The sequence below is a fragment of the Thunnus albacares genome, chromosome 10 (genome assembly GCF_914725855.1).
Source record: "Thunnus albacares chromosome 10, fThuAlb1.1, whole genome shotgun sequence".
In the NCBI taxonomy this organism is placed as follows: domain Eukaryota; kingdom Metazoa; phylum Chordata; class Actinopteri; order Scombriformes; family Scombridae; genus Thunnus; species Thunnus albacares.
In genome coordinates, this window is record NC_058115.1 from 34618817 (window position 1) to 34640896 (window position 22080).

The 22080-nt window shown below is 39.8% G+C and overlaps 2 protein-coding genes across 2 annotated transcripts in view; both read left to right on the forward strand.

The window, feature by feature from the left end:
* LOC122990068 (NLR family CARD domain-containing protein 3-like) overlaps positions 1-12508 on the forward strand; it is a 47445-nt gene extending 34937 nt beyond the window's left edge. The window contains exons 9-11 of the mRNA XM_044363203.1: positions 9484-9657; positions 10566-10739; positions 12116-12508. Coding sequence (XP_044219138.1) covers positions 9484-9657; positions 10566-10739; positions 12116-12320 — 553 coding nt within the window. The 3' untranslated portion in view covers positions 12321-12508. The remainder of the gene's footprint in view (positions 1-9483; positions 9658-10565; positions 10740-12115) is intronic.
* On the forward strand, positions 5186-9372 carry LOC122990053 (NLR family CARD domain-containing protein 3-like). Its single transcript, XM_044363181.1, has 3 exons — positions 5186-7028; positions 7190-7418; positions 7568-9372. The coding sequence occupies exons 1-3, from the start codon at positions 7026-7028 to the stop codon at positions 9370-9372; spliced, it is 2037 nt and encodes a 678-aa protein (XP_044219116.1). The 5' UTR covers positions 5186-7025.
* Positions 12509-22080: the final 9572 nt, after the last annotated feature.

Sequence of the window (22080 nt, forward strand, 5' to 3'; positions counted from 1 at the left end):
AGGCAACTAATTGAAGGTTAAGGCACAAAGATGAGTTTTAAGTTTAGTGAGGACCACCCTGACTTTCACACATTTTCTTCTTCTGTCCTCATTTCTTCTTCGTGCTGTTTGAAGGTTCAGACACTTTCTGAATAAAACTGACGTTTGCTCACTTTCACAGAAAAAGTAATTTTCATAAACTGTAAATGAGTTAAAATGTTTTAAAATAAGGAAATAACAGCAAACTACTCAGAACTCACATGATGGAACATTTAAAAACATCAGCACTAAATTATCTATAACTGTTGATATTTTATGATGTAAAAACTTAAAAAAACAGCTTTTGGTCAGTTGGTGAAACTGACATCCTGCAGTTTGTGTTTGTACCACCAGAGACGCCACATCCTCTCTCTCTCTCTCTCTCTCTCCCTCTCTCCCTCTCTCTCTCTCTCTCTCTCTCTCTGGTATTTCCTTTTGTTTTTCCTTTGGGAGTTTTCATCCTCTCTCTGTGGTTATTTCCTGTTGAAGTTTACTTCCTCTTTCCGTTCTCGTCGTGTCGCAGCTTCTTTTCTCCGTCTAAAGGTATTTATTGTAACTTTATTCTGTTTGTATTGTGACAGTTTTCACTGTTTGACTCTTGAATGACTCTTTGTTCATCTTGTTAGTTTAGTTCCAGTAGAAACAGCAGAAATCTGTAGTTCAGAACTCTACTAACAGTCAACACAAATCAACATGGTGGAAGTTTTCCTCCATTTTAGTGTCACTGTTCAAAGTGTCCAATAACAGCTGACAGTACTGAGTCAGTGTTCACAGATCAATAACTTCCAACATTTGTCTTCTTTGTGGAGAAAAACAACAACCTGCTCTGTCTGTATTAGTGACAGCTTCAAGTTCAAATAACTTTATTTGTTATTTACAAGAAGAAGAAACACAGAGAACACATGTGGGTCACATGCTGAGTAAAAATAGAGTTACAGTCCATAAAAAGTACAAACATAGAAGTAAAAACAGGTAAAAATATCTTAATCTACAACATACAGAGTGTGTGGCAGTGGTGGAGGAAGGGGTTAAATCTGTCCGGAGCTTTCAGACTCTGTGTGACGCTGATAGATGTGTAATGTAGCTCCTTTCCTCTGACTTTAATGAACAGCTGTGGCTGTCACACAGCAGCAGCATCCATACCTGTGTCTCCAGACTGGGAGACAGCGGTAACTTCATCAACTATTTAAACCTCCTGATGTGTGTTGAGATCTTACGATAGAATTATTAACTTAAAGGCTTTTCTGTACAGAAAACAGGTGACCTGTTACACACAGATTCCAAGTTTATACAGTGAAATCATTGGGAGCAAAGCGGCCGTGCTCAGGATGAGTCCAGCACCATCAAAGCCCCCCCACCTTTACAGTCTCAGGTTGATGTTCTCACCAACATCTCTCTAAACTGTCCTCTGACTGCAACCAGCGAAAGGCTCATCTGAGTCTCCTTCAGTTATTACAGTTCACTCACAGCAAGAAGCTCAGCGAGGCTCTGCACACTGTTCTGCCCTGAGTTTGGCTAGAAGACTAAATCTATGTGATGAGGATTTATACAGTCTGTCAATGTTTGACTTTAGCTGTTCCGGGTTCTTTATTCCAAAGGTCAGCGCTGTGCTGGGATCATATTTCTTTAAAGTCACTTCTGGTTAAAGATGAATTCAGAGTTGAGACTGTTTGTGAAGCAACTGACATTTGAAATCTTCCTGCTGTGAGTTACATGTTTGTTCTTCCTACGTTTGGTTTCCTGGTTGAAGCTGCTGATTAATTTCACCTTCACTCATCAGCTTGATGAAAATGATTTTCAGCATCTAAAGGTAACGTAAGCAACAGGTTTCATCATGTTTGTGTCAGCGGGGGTTAAAATGATGTGACACCAGTAGAGATGGTGCTAGTAGTGATTTATTATGTTGCTTTGTTGAATACTGGTGGAAGGTTTGAAACCTTGTTAATCCTCTTTGACTCTAATTAGCTTTGCTAACAAGATGCTGTTTAGACAACAGAAACATCAGAGGAAACTCTGGAAAAGCTTCATTAGTCAAAATTCAACCTTTTTGGACTATTTATGATCTGATCAGTCACGTCAGAGGTGGTCTGTGATTTCCAGGAAGCCAAGTGTGTGAGAGAAGCTGCTGTTCTCTTTCTTTTAACTGTTCTTCTGTCCTCACTAAGTGTTTAGTTACACAACACACTTCCAGTAAAGGTTGAAGAAAGCAGTTTGCCTTTGGAGCTTTAATGGAGGAAAAATGTGAAAACAGTATCGAACAAATCCAATAATATTATAAATCAGAAAAATATGAGATACAATAAACTAGAGTGAGAACAAAGGTGTTTGTCAGTAGTTAATATAGTAGACAGATACAAGATTAAAAGGAAAAAGAGCAAAACACATAACAGTTAACCCAACAGTAAAAACTGACTCAGAGGGTTTTATTAGCAGCTCATTAGCCTCAGACAGCTCGTATGCTGCTAGCTTGGAAAGCATCTATGATGTAAAGAGAATCTACAGATGATGCAGCAACAAGAACATTTAGAGGGAGAATAAAAGATGCCTGTCAGTGTTTGCTCTGCTCAGTTTGAATGAAATGCTGGATGTTAGCATGTCAGTTAAACTAGCTGCTATAGAACTGTGTCAGCGTGGGTCGCTGCTAACACACAACACCCAACTGAGACCATGTGCTGGCTGAAGAATAGTGACATCACAAACCCAACAAATGACCTTCAATCTACTTGTTTCAACAACTGTTGTATTTGACTGCAGTTGAGTTTCCTCCATCACTGCGTGTATTTCACAGCATCAGAGACAATAATGCAGGTCTTAATGAATGTTACCCCTGTGCCACACATTGTTCCACGTCTGCACTATTTTAACACTAATTCCAACAGTCAACCTTTCACTGTCTGTTGTGACTCTGAAAAATTACCTGCATATAACATGTAATATGTGCATCAATAATAATAAATGAGACTCAAATAAATACACAGCTGACACTGAGTGTTAAAGGCTCAATGTATGATGCTGCTGCTTTTCATAAATGAATGAAATAGATTATTAATAATATGCTGTTTAGTTGTGTTTAATGTTGAGCAGTAAAAGTAAACCATGTTTTAATAGATGTTCTGCAGTGAATTTCTTGTTCATCAAACAGTAAAATGTGCTGCAGTTATATTAGGAACACTGTCACTAGCTAGCAAGTCAACAACAGCTCACCAACCTGACAGATACACATTTTATCAGCTTTCAACACGTCACTAACTGCACTTAAACACAGTCATGTGATTATGTTCTGACAGTTTGACATAAAATGAACTCAGACAGTTTCAAACAGTCTTGAGTTTGTGTAAAACATTTTATTCATTGTCAGAGAAGTTTAGTGTCAGTATAAAGGGTCGCCCCATTCAGTCACCTTTAAACTGGTGCATGTTTTAATAACCAGTATCATGCTGGTAGTGAGGGAGACTTTGTTTCACAGGTGGTATGGTTAGTGATTAACAGCTAATAAAAAGTCATAAAATAATAAACTCTGAAATCTTTCTAAACTATATCACAGACAAACTGTTGAAAACATCTTTTCATTGATGATATTAAGTATTTTAACCAAGCAAAGAGCTGCAGCAATAGAAACTAAAGTTTATGTTGCTGCCAAACCTTCATTCAGTATCTTTATAATATATCAATATAAAATCAATGTCACATTATTGAGTCAGACAGTTTGTACTCTCTTATTCTGCCTGTTTTAATCTTTACTGTAGATGATGTTGGTAATGTGCAACATCAATGTTCAATGTTCCATAAATTTAACCATTAATCATGGAAACGTCTGTCCTTCAATCCTTACAATCTGTAAAAGTGTAAATTTAAAGTAAATAAATGAAGTGTCATTCAGTACAATCTCTAATTAAAACAGCAAGAAATACAAATGACTCCATAGAAAACCAGAGTCCTCAGACTGATGATGAAGGACTGATGAAGGAGAATCAGCAGCAGTTTCTCTCTCTGTGTTTCCTCTGCAGGTGAAGCTACAAAGACTCTGTGACTGGATGTGGATCTGAATTCACCTGGTGAGTATTTGTATTTCTTCTGCCACACAGCTGACTCCACCAGCAGCTCATCTCCATTAAATGTGCTCTATAGTGGTAAATGAAAAGCCAACAGAGAACTGGAAGCTTCTGAAAGTAAAACATTAAACCTCAGTGGAAATGAAGAATAATGTCTTACTTTGATGCCATCTGGTGGTTGAATCAAGTTTGACGCTGTTGTAACTGCAGTGCTGGTGTGATGTGCAGCTTGTTGTAATGAATGAGCTTGTTGTTGTGTTTGTGTGAAGGTGTTTCTCTGCTATGGATCAGTGTGAGGACAGAGAGGAGGGAGTCCCTCCCTCTAAAAGGCGAAGGGAACATGACAGCCAGACCAAAGCTCAGAGGTGAGATGAGGATCTCTAACTGTCCATCACTGTTCTCCACTCACATCACTCCACCATCATTATTCACACTCAAAGCTCTGTGTGTGTTGTGTTGAAGAACAAAGAAGCAGTACAGGCCAGACTCTGCTGGACCTGGACCTGGACCTGAACCTGGATCTGGACCTGGACCTGTACCCAGCTGTGTGTCCATGAAGAGTGACTGGTCCATGATTGAACCTTTAACGTTTAACCCTGGACAACCTGCTGATGGAAGGTCAGAATGTAAAGCTGCAAAGACTGAACAGACTTTTCATTTCTATCCAACATGCACATTTATCAGAGCTGTTGTTGTTTCAGGATCCAGCAGCAGATTCCAGACTCTCCTGGACCTGAACCCAGCTGTCTGTCCTTTAAGAGCGACCGGTCGAGGGGCATTGACATTAATTTTAAAGGAGGACGTCCATCTGCTGATCAGATGTAAGCTGTAACTGACAGTAAACGTCAGGTTATTCTAAAAAAGAACTGGTTTGTATGACATGTTGTCCGACCACGTCAGTGAAAAGCCGGCCGTCATAGAGAGGGAGGAGACGTGATAATCATTTAAATATGGAGATAACAGATCACATGTTCAGACAGTCTCTCCTGGAAGACATTCATGGTGTTGCACTCGGTTGTTCATATGAAAACTGACATGATATGATTTATTTATATATTACAGACATAAAAAAACATGTTAAAGTGAAAACACTCATTTCCAACATAAACCACCAAAAATTAAATTAAATAATAAACATCCACATCGTAAAAAAGTACAACAAAGACGATTTGATGGCTGAAGTAAAAATGGAATTGCAGATTTCATTATAAACCTGTGACCATGTTCCATAAATAAGTCCTGACCTGACTTCTATAAGCTCCTCTCATTTTTAACAGCTGGATGTGTAACAGGAGGCTGTTCCACAACACGGCAGCAGCTTAAAAAAAGGAACTTCTGGCTACATTATTCACTGGAGGGACTTTATATGAACACACACTGGCCCTGGTGTTATAGCCATGCTGAGTATGTTCCATTGTTATCTGTGAAGTATTGAGGAGCAAACCCATTGATGATGTTGAACATATGATGCAGCTTCTGTTGTTCTACTCTGAGCTGTACTGGCAGCAGTCCTACACTTCTGAATTCATCACCAACATGAGTTAAAGAGGATACATCTAATAAATACTGAATAATATTATTTTGCATCACCTGCAGTTTTTTCCTAAATGTAGATGTCAAACCACTGAACCAATCAGAACAGGCAGAATCAAACTGACGCTGTACCAATGAGGACATGAGAAGTTTCTTAACAGAAAAGTTAAAAAGAGTCTTAGTCTGTGAAACAGGAACTTAAGTTTGCTGCCACTCTTAGATAATATTTTATCAACAACAGATTCACAGGACAGTGACTGGCCCAATATTATTCCTAAGTATTAGACATAATATAATAAAATTTCAGTTCCATTACAAAAGATTTTCAATGTATTTGTTCTTGACGTCTTTGTTCCAAACAGGATTGACTCGGTTTTACCCAAATGTATTGAAAGCTTGTTATCTATGAGCCACTCTCTCACACGTTCTGATAAATTACTAAGAGTTGTGAATTTCACTGACATCATTCCCAGATAGCAGTAATGCAGAATCATCAGCATACAGCAGCAGCTTGCATGTCACAGCAGCTGTCGTATCATTTATATACATAAGAAATAAGAGGCCTTAAAATAGAACCGTGCAGCACCACACATGTAATATCCTGAGGTTCTGATAGAACCACTTCAACATCACAGACTTGAGTTCTTCCTGTAATGTAAGAAATAAACGATTTTACAGCAGTATGTCCAAATGCCATGCACTGTAACTTTGACAACATTACAGAACGATTCACTGTGTCAAAAGCTTTCTGCAAGTCAGCATAATTTCCTTCATCAAGGTTTTGACTAATAAAATCAAACAAATGAATCAGACAGATGTCAGTAGAGTCTGCTGCTGTAAAACCAGACTGAAGCTCATACAACAAACTGTGTCTGACTAAATACTCCTCAACCTGCTCAAACACAAGACATTCAAAAACCTCAGACATGACTCCTGCCTACTTTCTCATTTACACACACTTGAATGTCATTTTCATACTGGGAGCTGCCCAGTTCAACCCATCTGATATAAGCAGACACTGAACACTTCTACTGGAGCAGCTGGAGGTTGTAGCTGCCTTGCTCCAGGGCACTTCAGCGGTGTACAGTGAGGGAGGGAGAGCTGTTGTTCAGAGCTGTTGGGACTAAACCAAACTGACTGATGAAGCAAAACACTGAGCTGAAAGCTACAAACAGACTGAGCAGTTGATTCTCAGTGGGATCAGCAGGACTAGTAAAGCTTTACCACTACAGGGAGTCATCTGATTCTCTGTTCACATCCAAATATCACTTGATGGACCTTTAGTTTGTGTTTGTCTCTGTGTGGACAGACATAATGTGAGCTCATTCTTCATGATTCCTCCACAGAGTGGACCAGGAGAGCTCAGAGGTTCCCAGTGGTCAGTCTGCCCAGCAGCATCAAACACACCTGGACTCCATATTTATGGTCTGTACATGTACAACAACTACTTTTATATCTATTCTGTTCACAACCATCTCCATGCTGCACTTTGTAGACCAGTGGATTGCCAGTCTGTCCTACATGGATCTGATGTTTGCTTCATGATTTCAGTTTGATTGTGTCATTCATATAGTATTCTGTTCCAGCTGCTGGAGGAGAACATCGTCATTTTTGTGAAGAACGAGCTGAAGAAGATGCAGAGGGTTCTGAATCCAGATTACCCAGAATGCTTAGAGAGTCATAGGGAGGGTGAGGAGGTGTTGGACAGTGAGGAGGAAGAGCAGAGGAGGAGCAGCAGAGAGGCATTTCAGAAGATCACACTGCACTTCCTGAGGAGAATGAAGCAGGAGGAGCTGGCTGACCGTCTGCAGAACGGTAAGAGGATTTCTATAAAAATTTAACATGCTGAATAAATGAGACATTAATGATGTCTCAAGAGATGGAGGAAAATATGTTTATAGTCTTTTGAAATATTTACTAATACTAATTTATTCATTGATTCTGTTTTCTGTTTGTTCATACAGAATCTCCTGCCATGTTTCAACATAAACTCAAGTCTAACCTGAAGAAGAAGTTCCAGTGTGTGTTTGAGGGGATTGCTAAAGCAGGAAACCCAACCCTTCTGAATCAGATCTACACAGAGCTCTACATCACAGAGGGAGGGACTGCAGATGTCAATGATGAACATGAGGTCATACAGATTGAAACAACATCCAGGAAACCAGACAGACCAGAAACAACCATCAGACAAGAAGACATCTTTAAAGCCTCACCCGGAAGAGATGAACCGATCAGAACAGTGATGACAAAGGGAGTGGCTGGCATTGGGAAAACAGTCTTAACACAGAAGTTCACTCTGGACTGGGCTGAAGACAAAGCCAACCAGGACATACAGTTCACATTTCCATTCACTTTCAGAGAGCTGAATGTGCTGAAAGAGAAAAAGTACAGCTTGGTGGAACTTGTTCATCACTTCTTTACTGAAACCAAAGAAGCAGGAATCTGCAGGTTTGAAGAGTTCCAGGTTGTGTTCATCTTTGATGGTCTGGATGAGTGTCGACTTCCTCTGGACTTCCACAACAATGAGATCCTGACTGATGTCACAGTGTCCACCTCAGTAGATGTACTGCTGACAAACCTCATCAGGGGGAAACTGCTTCCCTCTGCTCGCCTCTGGATAACCACACGGCCTGCAGCAGCCAATCAGATCCCTCCTGAGTGTGTCGGCATGGTGACAGAGGTCAGAGGGTTCACTGACCCACAGAAGGAGGAGTACTTCAAGAAGAAATTCAGAGATGAGGAGAGGGCCAGCAGCATTGTCTCCTACATCAAGAGATCACGAAGCCTCCACATCATGTGCCACATGCCAGTCTTCTGCTGGATCACTGCTACAGTTCTGGAGGATGTGTTGAAAAGCAGAGGGGGAGGAGAGCTGCCCAAGACCCTGACTGAGATGTACATCCACTTCCTGGTGGTTCAGTCCAAACTGAAGAAGGTCAAGTACGATGGAGGACGTGAGACAGATCCACAGTGGAGTCCAAAGAGCAGGGAGATGATTGAGTCTCTGGGAAAACTGGCTTTTGAGCAGCTGCAGAAAGGCAACCTGATCTTCTATGAATCAGACCTGACAGAGTGTGGCATCGATATTAAAGCAGCCTCAGTGTACTCAGGAATGTTCACACAGGTCTTTAAAGAGGAGAGAGGGCTGTACCAGGATACGGTGTTCTGCTTCATCCATCTGAGTGTTCAGGAGTTTCTGGCTGCTCTTCATGTCCATCTGACATTCATCAAGTCTGGAGTCAATCTGCTGTTAAAAAAACAAACAACATCCCAGAAGTCTGAAACAAGAAAAGACAAATCTGCAGAGACACACTTCTACCAGAGTGCTGTGGACGAGGCCTTGCAGAGTCCAAATGGACACCTGGACTTGTTCCTCCGCTTCCTCCTGGGTTTTTCATTGCAGAACAACCAGAATATCCTCCAAGGTCTGCTGACACAGACAGGAAGTAACTCACAGACCAATCAGGAAACAGTCGAGTACATCAAGATGAAGATCAGTGAGAATCTGTCTACAGAGAGAAGCATCAATCTGTTCCACTGTCTGAATGAACTGAATGATCGTTCTCTAGTGGAGGAGATCCAACAGTATCTGAGTTCAGGAAGTCTCTCCACAGATAAACTGTCTCCTGCTCAGTGGTCAGCTCTGGCCTTCATCTTACTGTCATCAGAAAAAGATCTGGATGTGTTTGACCTGAAGAAATACTCTGCTTCAGAGGATGTTCTTCTGAGGCTGATGCCAGTGGTGAAAGCCTCCAACAAAGCTCTGTAAGTACACAGACAGTTATTTATTGATTAATTTATTGAAAAGATATTCAAAGAGGAGAGAAATATAAATGTTTCATTAAATATTTTTTCCAATTGTTTATTGTTGTCTCTTCAGACTGAGTGGCTGTAACCTTTCAGAGAGAGGCTGTGCAGCTCTGTCCTCAGTTCTCAGCTCCCAGTCCTGTAGTCTGAGAGAGCTGAATTTGAGTAACAACAACTTTCAGGGTTCAGGAGTGAAGCTACTATCTGCTGGATTGGCAAGTCCACACTGTACACTGGAAACTCTCAGGTCAGATCATGTTTGTCTCAACTGATAACTATAAATACCATACAGTTTATTCAACTAATAATATTAACTTTCTATTAACATTAGTTATTAGTTTTGTTCTGTCTCTGCTGTTGGAACCTGAAATACTAAAGAGGAATTTTAAGATTCAAAAACTGAATGAAGAACTATGTAATTGGCCCAAAGTACACATACATTTATTCAGTGAACAGTTTTTAGCAATAGTTTTAGTTTCTTGTAATTTCAGATCAGTATCTGTGCTGGGATGATTTTTACTCACAATGGTGATATGACAGTTCACCCTAGCTGTTTTGTGGTTAACCACCATTTAATTCTTCTTTTGTTTCAAACAACCTTAAAACACTGAATGATTACTGAAACGGTGTGAAATAGAGACAGTGAGTGTGAGTGAAGGAGTCAGAAATATTTCCTTACTGTTAGTGTTTACTTTTATTTCCACAAAGTTCAGTAATTATATGCCACATTAGTTGGGATTCATGTTCTGTATTTCACTGTGAGCATCTGAGATAGAATCATTTACCTGTGCGACGTGTTGGAGGTTTGATGTTTATACAAACTGTAGTCAGACTCTGTCACCTGCAGCTCTTCATGTAATCATCTCACTGTGGCTGCTTCTTCTTTTACTATTCTTTTATTTAGACCCATTTTTAGCTGTGAAGAGTTAGCAGTCACTAACATCATGTTGAATAAGGTTACAGGAAGGTGAAACTGCCTCACAATCAAAGCTTTACAGTGGTTGGCCATTTGAATTGAGAAGTAGTGTATGGAGTGATTACATTTGACTCTAAAGATCACAGAAACACATTGGTGATGACAGAAATAAAAACAACACCTTCCAGTCCTGCAGAGATATCAGACCATGTGACATGTGTTGTTTTGTGTGTCTGCAGGCTGTCAGGATGTCTGATCACAGAGGAAGGCTGTGCTTCTGTGGCTTCAGCTCTGAGCTCCAACCCCTCCCATCTGAGAGAGCTTGACTTGAGTAACAACAACTTTCAGGATTCAGGAGTGAAGCTACTGTCTGCCGCACTGGAGAGTCCACACTGTACACTGGAAACTCTCAGGTCAGGATTCATCAATCTGTTCAACTGATCACCATTTATACTGTAATTTATATGAGGAAATAAACACTTGGACTTATCTCTATTCAAGTTATTTTCAGACCAGTTGTGTGTTTATAGTTTGTGAATAACTTTCTACTTATATATTTTTATTAGTTTTGTTCCGTCTTTGCTGTTGGAACCTGAAATACCAGAGAGGAGTTTTAAGATCCAAAAACTGAATGAAGAACTGTGTAACTGACATAAAGTAAAACACATAGAGACAGTTATTCAGTGAACAGATTTTTAACAGTTACAGTTTTTTTAATTTCAGAACATTATCTGTGCTGGAATTATAGTGATTTTTACTCACCATGGTGATATGACAGTGCATCCCAGCTATGGTTAACCACCAATTAATTCATGTTTTGTTTCAAACAAACTTAAAACTCTGGATGATTCCTGAAACTGAATAGAGTCGGAAATGTTTCCTTACTGTTTTTCCACAACATTCACTCCTTATATGCCATATCAGTTGGGATTGTCCTGTATTCAACTGTGAGCATCTGTCACCTGCAGCTCTTCATCTAGTCAGCTCACTGTGGTTGTTTCTTCTTTCACTATTCTTTTATTTAGACCTATTTTTATGCAGTGACAAGATAGCAGTCCCTAACATCATGTTCACTAAGGTTACAGGAAGTTGGAACAACTTCAAATTAAAAGTGTTACAGTGGTTAGCCATTTGAATCGAAAAGTAGTGACTGAAAGTGTTAACTTTCTATTTATATATTTTTATCAGTTTTGTTCTGTCTCTGCTGTTGGAACCTGAAATATCAGAGAGGAGTTTTAAGATCCAAAATGAATGAAGAACTGTGTAACTGGCCCAAAGTAAAACACATACAGACAGTTACTCAGTGAACACATTTTTAACAGTTATAGTTTCTTTTAATTTCAGAGCAATATCTGTATTGGGATGATAGTGATTTTTACTCACCACAGTGATATGACAGTGCATCCCAGCTGTTATGTGGTTAACCACCAATTGATTTTTGTTTTGTTTCAAACAAACTTAAAACTCTGGATGATTCCTGAAACTGAATGGAGTCAGAAATGTTTCCTTACTGTTTTTCCACAACATTCAGTCTTAATATGCCACATTAGTTGGGATTGTTCTGTTTTCAACTGTGAAAAGTTAGCAGTCCCTAACATCATGCTGACTAAGGTTACAGGAAGCTGGAACTACCTCACAATAAAAGCCTTACAGTGGTTAGCCATTTGAATTGAGAAGTAGTGACTGAAAGTATTGTGTTTAACTCTAAAGATCACAGAAACACATTGGTGATGACAGTAATTCACACATGATCTCAGATCATGTGACGTGTGTCATTTTGTGTCTGCAGTCTGTCAGGATGTCTGATCACAGAGGAAGGCTGTGCTTCTCTGGCCTCAGCTCTGAGCTCCAACCCCTCCCATCTGACAGAGCTTGACCTGAGGTACAATCATCCAGGAGCCTCAGGAGAGAAGCTGCTGTTTGCTGGACTGGAGGATCCACACTGGAGACTGGACACTCTCAGGTATGGACAGACAGGTGAACAGGTTTGTTAGTGTGAATCAGTTTAAACAGTCCTGGCATCTGTCCAGACTACAAACTGCTGAGTCTGAAAAGAAAGAGGGAAATGCTTTAGATTACAGCCCCCAACGTACAGTGTAATTACTCCATAGCTAGGTGTAATCTTTTGTACTAACGATGTACCAGTACAGTAGGTACCAATATATATTTATCACTGGTGGCTGGTGACTCAAAAAAAGGACAGAGGACAGGAGGAAAATCAACATGAAATCTTTCAACAAACTGCATCATACTATATCATTGCCCCCCACCCAATGAAATCAGAGGGGTGGGGGGCAATTTTATATGGCAATAAAACAATTTGCTTTCAAAAAGAAAAAGTTGTGAAAAGGATGCTTCTTTAAAGACATTTAGCATATACATATTGTTTCTAAACAAAGAAGTGCTCATTTTAGCCATGGCGTGATTCTGGATGTGTCATTTTACCCACAAAGTGAAATTCAAATTTATAGTATTGTTCTATTGTGACAAGAGATTTATGTTCTCATCAAAAACAGACAACATATCACATGATTTACATGTGTTTCCTGTGTATTTTCTTAGTATACAGAAATATATAAAGTACCACAAAGCTTATAATGTGATGCAGGAACAGATCAGTGCTGAATACTAGAAAGAATGAACACTAAAAACATTCACAGATCTAAAAGTGTAGGTTCACATCAGAAATTATTAATGCATGTATCAAATACATGACTTACACACTCTTATTTATATGCAGGACATACAAAACATAATCTACAAAGCTGACATGTTAACACTTGTTATTCTAGTTACTTTAAGCTTATTACTCAATATACAACTCAGCTTAAAAATCAACTGAAGAAATTTTCATAAGCAAGCAGCCACACCTCCTGCACACTCATTCACTAATCACACAACATCAACAGGTGACTGAACATTCACTCAATTAAAGACAGGATCAATTCCAAATGAATTAGAGAGTCTAGACAGCTCACTGTAACTTCAACAAGCAAACTACCTACAGCACATTATATGATCCCTGCTGCATTCTGGTTGTTCTTGAATTACCGGGTACCTATTCTATTATTACAGAGTATGTGCGACGTACTGAGCAATAATCTGGAAATTTGGGAGGAATTTAGAGAGAATTAATACTCGTTATTATTTAACTACTAGGTACCTGTTATGTTATTACAGGGTACAGTATGACCATAAAACTGAACAAAAATCTGGACATTCAGGGAAGATGGAGTGATGACTTCTTCAGCACTTAATAAATCTGATGTGATTTTATTTCAAAATGACCTTATTACCAATAAAACAGCCAAAATACATTGCTCCTTTTTCATTTTGGGATACTTAAAATAACTACAGAGTGAATTTGTGGGTTTACTTCAGAACAAAGGTCCAGGGGACAGTGTATTTTCATGGATGCTGTCGGCCTCTGAAGACTGTCTCAGCTGTCATTCACCTCACCAGCAAACTTCATCACTTGACGCTCGTTTATGGCATCTTGGCTCCGCCTACCATTGGCGGACAGAGTTCACCCACCAAAGATGTCACTCACTTGTGTGTAAACACATGTTGAAGTCATTAAAATGTTGAAAGTTTTCTCCCTGGCAGTTGTTTTCGTCCAGCATTTGGAGTCCTCAAGGTGCAAGCTTATCCTTTCTTCAGCTCTGTGCATGGTCTCCTTTCATCCCACGAAATAAATATATAACTACAGCTAATATAAATATGGCTAAAGATAAAACATGAGGTATGAATCAGAACGCACATGTATGGTTCATATACTCTTCTGATTGCAAACTGTGTAGTTAATTTAGTTTGTTCTGCCATGTTCTGAGGCAAGTAAAGCTGTTTTCACATTGTCTTCTGTAGTTACAGAGTAAGTTATGTTGGTTGTTCCCCCCTTGTTACATTTAGTTACAGGGTAATTACAGGGTGTGCAGGCTGTCATCTAAAGCACTGATAGTTCCTCCCTTGTTACAAGTAATAACAGGGTAAGTACAGGGTATGCAGCAGGGCCGGACTGGGAAAATCATTCAGGCTGGGAAATAAAGCGTGAAATATAGCCCCAGTCAAGTCACTTTTTAAGTGGGGGGTCTGAGGGTCCCCACTAGGAAAATATTAGTTACAAAGACTTGATTTCCTGCATTCTGGTGAATTTTAGTGCATGTGAATAACAAACTAATGGGCCAACAACTGGTTAGTACAATGTATTGTTATGAACCTCAAATAGAACCAAAGGTGCATATCATACAACAGAAGGACTAATTTTTAACCAATATTTATTAAATAATAAATAACTAAATAAACAACCAATATACTAACAAAATAGAAAATGTCTTGTACCTGCAGGTTGCTCTGAAGTAGTGGGCTTCTGTACTACGGTGGCACCAATGCTTCTCTCTCCACCTTCAAAAAGAAAAAAAAGCAAGAGCACAGCACAACATATCTTTTAATGTACCAATATAATACAGTTAACAACTCTCTCTCCACCTATTCAAAGAACAGAGCAAGAGCACAATACGCTACTCAGTTTACTGACACTAACAGTTACCCATCAATGGTTAAAATAGCCCTTTAACCAACACAAACATTGAATAACACAGATCTTTAAGTTTCAACAAATTACAGCAGCCTGAATAGTGACAGAAGACGTTGTGTTGTCTTAGTAATTTCAAATTATGAGCTCAAAGCATGAACTCACTGACTGAAATTTTCACCATAATGCATTAATTTTCAAATAATATTGACCACATTAACTTGACTAGACATGCCAATTATGCCATCAATGTTTTTGAGGAAATTAGAAAGGGAACTACCACTTTTATTGCTGATTGTCCAGTTTGTTTGCTGCTTTAACATTAACGAGGGACGATGACACATCGGTAACATTAGCTACGTTAGCTAGCTAGCACGTTTATTTACTGACTAACCTGGCGGCATTTAACGGCATCTCCTGCACATGCTTTTCTTTTTTTTCTCCCTCTCTGCTCCACCCTTCCTCTTTTTTCCACCATCCATCTTGCTGCTCAGTCATTTAGCCTTTAAATGCACCTGCTGCCAACTACTCCCTCTCTCTCTCTCTCTCTCTCTCTCTCTCTCTATCTATCTATCTATCTATCTATTTCTCTCTGTCTCTGTCTCTCAATTCAATTAAATTGGTTTTATTGGCGTGGCTGTATACAATACAACGTTGCCACTGGCGACTGGTCATTGGGGCACAGCCAGAAAGAACTGCGCAAACAAGTGATGTTATCAATTTTCAAATTTTTATCTGCTATAATTTATTATCTATGAATATAGCATATTCATAAATTGCATTATATAATATATGTTAGGATTTTAGTTCATTTTTAATTGTTCCCTGCCTTGCTGCCTCAGACTGCGTTTTCCTGATTTCGTGTCCGCAGCGGGCCTAGTGGCCGGTGTGAATGTGGGGCTAGCCTCTCTCTCACAATGTAATGTGTATTGTATGTGGGAAAATATGAATACGCATGCTCAGAGTGTTACAGTGTATTCAATGTAGATCACATGAAATTGATGACCAGTGGGGCAGACAGCCTGTAGCCCCACTAAAACGTCATTTCATATTTCACAGTTGATTGGCTCGCTGTCTGACAGATAGCCAATCAGATAGCTCTCTGTCAGACAGATAGCCAATCAACTGTGAGATATTTCAAATGACGTTGCAGTGCGGCTACAGCGCGAGCTGTTTACAGTTACAATTTACAGTCGGCTAAAAAGAGGAGAGACTTTCTCAGCTAACGCCAGCTAACTTAAAATAAAAATAAAGTGGATTTCATACTCGAGCACAGGGTATAAACTCTTTATTTGGAGGAGAAACTGGAATTAAGGCGCCTCGGAGCCCACCAGCCACGGAATACTGTCATCACTCAAACTGCTGGTAAAATTAACCGCGGGTTAAACGTGGTGAAGTTTGCCGGGAGGAAAAACCGCCATGCTGCCCTTTTCTGAGCCGTCTGCTGGTGAGTGAAAGCATATTTTATCATCCTGCCTTGGTGGTTCTGGTCCATGAATTGGTCATATTGTTGTGCTGGATCGATTGATATAGATGGTGATGAGTGTCAGTGTGTCCATGCTTATCTACTGAGGTTGTTGTCATAAAGTCACAGATTGGATTAGCATCCTCCTCCTCTTTGCTGTTCGCTTATGGCTCTGTAGGCTCATTTGTTCTGAGCTTGGTTGTGTTGGCTTATGATGATATATCACATTATTAATTAATCAATATTACAGAGAGGTTGTGCTTCAGTGATGCGGTCAGGCGCCTCGTTCCTGACCGCATCACTGTCGTGAGTCAACCAGCCAACTGGAGCTAATGCTTTCTAGAGATCGTGGCTTTTCCCAAACTGAATAAATACCTCACATATAAACACAAAACTGCTTTGCTAGCTCAATCTCGTTGTAACTAAGATATTCGTTGAATATTTTTTCCATGGACAGATTTAGCTACTACGTCCGCAAACTTCACATATATATTTAAGCTAGTAGCGCCGTGTCACCAGCACAGCTGATGGAGGAAGCCGGAGTAGAAACTGAGATAAACTCTCAACTGAAGGGAAAATAGCTGAGTTTTGCTGTGTGTGGGGGAGCAGGGTAACGATGAAGAGTTTTTCAGTATGTGTCAGTGTAACTCGTCTCTCAGAGTTCAATCCACTCGGTAAAGGATCCGTTTTGTTTTCCCCACAACTCCTAATCAGTTCAGTTCAATCCAGTTTCACAAACAGAAAAGAAAGACAACTCAAACTCCGCTCCGGGTTTTCACTGCAGATCCCCACAAAACAAAACAAACCACAGACACTAGCAAAGCAACACAGTACATAAAATAAAACCAGCAGGAACATCAGATAGGTCGGACCACCGTGTTTAACTATATATCTTCAAACGTTACAGTTACGACTGAAAATGACAACAGAAGAAAAAGTTCACATATCTCCGCAACTCAAATCAACCACCAGTCATCTACCCGGAAGTGACTGTTGTTGTTAGCGTTACGTCACGGTCTGTGGTTCTAATGAATGGCGGAGTGATATTTTTAGTGATGAGGCTTTTTTCATTTGAGCACGGCTAGGTGTGCTGTCATGCTGATTCAAGCTCGTTCTAAATGTCCTGTTGACCAATCAGATTGCTTGGTCGGAACTACGTGTTGTGTAATTTAGATTTGTGACAGTGGTGACGTCACTTGTGTAATTTCTCTTTAACTCAGTTCATTTTAGTTCAGTGAGGCTTTATTGGCATGAGCATATTAAAGTACAGTGTTGCCAAAGCACATTGTACAAAGTAGTACAAACAGGGGCAGGTACAGGTTTTAACATCCAAACAGTAAAACATTATGTTAACTTTACAGTTTGAAAACAATAACAATGTCAACAATGTTTTGTAATGCAAATTACATAAATAAATACACAAAAGAAAGAAAACTGAACTAAACTGATGGATATCAGCAATAGTGATAATAATAATAATAATAATAATAATAATAATAATCATAATCATAATTGATAATGGTTTTGATATTAAAATATATATACACACATACATACTGACATAAATATATGTGTATGTGTGTGTGTATATGTGTGTATGTGTGTGTGTATATATGTGTGTGTATGTATGTGTGTGTGTGTGTATGTGTGTGTGTATATATGTGTGTGTGTGTATGTGTGTGTGTGTTTAGAGTGTGTGTATATGTGTCTGTGTGGAAATGATAATGATAATAATAATAATAATCCTACTTAAGTAAAAGTAAATAAGTAATTACTTTTAAATGTACTTGAAATATTAAAAGTAAAAGTACTCACACAATGGGTTGTCTCTTAATGTCCAGGCCTGTATTTCAATAAAAACCATAGTATGGGGCTGCGTTACCCTGTTAGGTAACATATAATCTGCAGAATTATCAATTAGAGCGTGAAATGTATCACAGAGGGTAAGCATAAGTACGCTAACCTTTACAATAAACAGAAGTTGTTGCTGGTAAGTATTACTAATGGCATCTGCAGAGGTATAAGAATTACTAGTAGTAACATCTGTATTTTCTAATATCATTAGGCAGAACCAATAAAGAAGACGGTTATATCTTCAAATCTGGTTAAATTCTGGTGTTATATACTCCGATACAGACAGTAGATGGCGGTGTGGCTTTCAGTCTGTCTGGAAAACCAACGAAGGAGAGGAGTGATGTTTAACGTTGTGGGCTCAGACTGACCACAACTTTCTCTGCTAAAGAGCTCAGAAGAAAATACACAGCAGTGTTTCACATTAACAGACTGGACAGTGCTGGTCTGTAAACTCACCACCACCAACACTCTTGGAACCGATCCATATTAAACGTGAACCTTGTAATCGTGACCGCTACACGGCTAATGTAAAACAAAGAGCTTATGCCTGCGGTATATTACGTTCACTAAAGTGTTTGTTTTTACCACCGACAGGTTCAGATTGTTGTTATAAGTGTGTGACAACATTATGAAGGATTCATATAGAGACAGGGCTGCTGTTAAAGGGTCAGATCGTTTCTGTTAAACCAGAGAAAGTTTAACCAGACTCCACTGAACATGTTCAATTATCTGCAAAGACAAGACTAATTTGACCTGCACTATCTAGGCAATGTGCAAGTGCAAACTTGTCCATTAATACTAATTTCACAACCTAGAAAAGCTAGACCCTATATTACATTGTAAATGACGTCCAGCTAGCATGTGTGACAAGCTAACCTAACTTACCACCTTACCTTCCCATGGAAGTTAGCTAAATAATGAAAGCACCGTTGTCTTTTCTGGCGACTGCTGTATATTAACATGTACTTCACTAGATTAGAGCATTCATAACATGATGTCAGTGAACTAAACTAATATAACCTTGGCTAACATGTATAAGCCCGAGAAAATAACTTAGCATAGCAAGAGCTCTGCTCACCTCAATGTGTTTCTTTAGATTTGAAGGTGAATTTTTGAAAGCCAGTAGTTGTTTTCTTTGAGGCAGACAGTTGATTCCTGGAGCTTATATATTTAAACATTTCCTTCAAATAGGGCCAAGGGTGGCTGGACTCAGGGGGCTCAGTCTCTTGGTCCATACTGAATGTTCAAATCACAACTGCTGCTTCCAAATGCGCGCTCTGCTGTCATTGGAGGCCGGGATAGCAGCACCTGATTGGTTTAAAGCTCCGAGGCATTTTGATGACTGATCAATCATAAAATGTAACGAGGTGCATTTTAGAAATGTACTGGAGTAGAAAGTACAGATAATAGCTGCAAAATGTAATGGAGTAAAAGTCAAAAGTATGCTCTATATTTTTTACTTAAGTAAAGTACAGATACGTGAAAAATGTACTTAAGTACATAAAGGAAGTATTTGTACTGCGTTACATTCGAGCACTGTCCACGGGAGATATCAGCGTTTATCCTCTGGATGGTGTCAGGATGGAAGTCTCTTCATGGGAGGATGGTGGAGATAATGATCTTGGAAGAGGGGAAGGTCTGTGTAGCTCTCTGTGCTACTCTCTTCATAGACTCTGCTACCCTCCCCTGCTGTAGTCTCAGGTCATTACTACCTGTGTGGATGATAATGTGGCTAGGTTGACCCAAGGTGGACTCAGTGAGCAGCTGGAGGGCGTTATCAGTCCTGGAGCAGCAGAATTTATTAACTTTGTGAGCAGGAAAAAGCTGGTCCTCTTTAACACGTTTCCCATTTGAGTCTATTAGGACCACAATGTCAGCATCACTGGTTATCTTTACCTCTCCAGATGTTTTGCTAGGCCTGCTGGTAGTGGCCTCCCTTTGTGAGTCTGTGGTAGAGAGGGTGGGGGTGGGCGTTACTGCAGGTCGTTGTGATGACCTGGTGTCAGTCGGGGTGGAGGTGGAGGTAGAGGGCTGTGGTTCAGAGTGAGGGGAGCTGTTGGTGGTGATAGAGGGTTCTCGTTGGTTTGCTCTGAGACTCTGCAGCTGCTCCTTCAGGCTGAGGATGGTTTGCTCTCTCAGGAGCAGTTCCTCTCTCATAGCAGTGAGTTTTCTCCCTGTAGCCTGTCTCCTCTCAGCTCCTGCAGGGAGGTCTTCAACTCATTCCTCATCTGGCTGTATTGGTCTTTGAGCTGCTGTGTGGACTCAGTGGATGTCTGGTTGGAGAGCAGCAGCTCCTTCAGTTCCACGAGCTCTACTTCCTGCAGGGACAAACACTCTCTCTGTCTCTCTCTCTCTCTCTCTCTCTCTCTCTCTCTCTCTCTCTCTCTCTCTCTCTCTTCCTCTGTATATGTGTACAGACCTGCTAGAAGCCACTTTGTTGTTAAAAGTGTTTTGTGGATCCAGAACATGTTAAAAACACATCAGTATCAAGGTCAAGTACTGTAGTTTTCCTGATATGTAGCCTGTCTATTGAAGTAGTTGGTGCCCCTCCAGTTTTTTACATATAAAAACGCTGCTGAACGTTGCTGAAGCATATTTACACAAACTATACAATCATAGCAAACACATAAATAAATAAACAATAACAATACAAGAGAGCATGGAGAACAATAGGGGCTATGGAAGGTAGGTAAGAGTAACATAAGATATAAACATACAATAAATGAATTATTAATGAATAAACATGAATTATTATCCATGTGGGTCTAACAGAGCTGTGGAGCTCATGGCAGCTGCTACAGATCTTGCTGCCAGTCTACAGCAGTCCTCCCTCTCTCCCAGCAGGACTGGAAGTCTCTCCCACTCACTTACATAGAGGAACTCTGGGAATATTTGTATTATTTCTGTAAAATATTGGTCTGTAATACTTTGATGTTGGTTGCAGTGAGTTAAGAAGTGCAGCTCTCTGGTCACAGTAAGAACACAACGTCTCCTCTCTGGGCAGCAGGTCTGTCTGTGTCTTCTTCCACTGCCAGGTTGTGTTCAGTCAGTCTGTGCTTAGTCAGTGTTCTTCTCAGTTTTCTATCAGACGCTGTGGTCAGGTAGGATGTCACAGTGTCTCTCTGTTCAGGGTTACGTATGTTTCCATTTTGTTCTGGGATTTTGTTAGTTCTGTCCAGTAATCTCTGTGTTTTTATTTTTCTTTCATCATAATTTGGTTTGGTCTAATTTTCTGAGTGCATGTGTCCTGAAGCTGAGGTGGTCCTGGTGTAAAGACCTGAGTGGTTGATGTCTCTCTCTCTCTCTCTCTCTCTCTCTCTCTGTACACCGTTAGTAGAAAAGATTACACCATAACTACGGAGTAATTACACTGTACGTTTCAGGCTGTAATCTAAAGCGTTACCAGAAAAAGTGTCATTGTCAACATGATTTGACTTTGAGACGCCTGTTTCTGATTGGCTGAATGTAGCTGCTGTTCATGTGTAGCTCACCTGCACTCAGGTGATTGACGGTTGTGTTGCCTAGCAACAGCAAAGCACCTCAGTGTGATCAGGATCAGTGATGTCGTAGGGCTGCTCGATTAATCAAGTTTTATTTTGTCTTCCAACGATTATGAAAACAAGATAATCGAGATAAATCGATTATTCTGCCACATTCTGCTTCACAATGATGCTCTGGTTTTGTCTTGTGTTATAAATCCAGCGCAGTGAGACAGACAGAGCGGAGTCTTCCTCACAGCATGAATGTGTCTGAATTTAACAGTCAAATGTCATAATATTGTGAGACCTATGAGATATGTTGCCAAGACAACTTAAATATAAACTTATATTATTAAAAGTTTGGTTTTGCCTCCGCTGTTAAGACTCTGTTATGACTCTGAAAAGTCTGACGGTTTTCTCTCAGG

What these genes read in the sequence shown, in the direction of transcription:
- LOC122990053 (XM_044363181.1), top strand. An exon ending in GGCTGACCGTCTGCAGAACG is followed by an intron (nt 7,419 to 7,567) that starts GTAAGAGGATTT and finishes TTGTTCATACAG; the next exon opens with AATCTCCTGCCATGTTTCAA.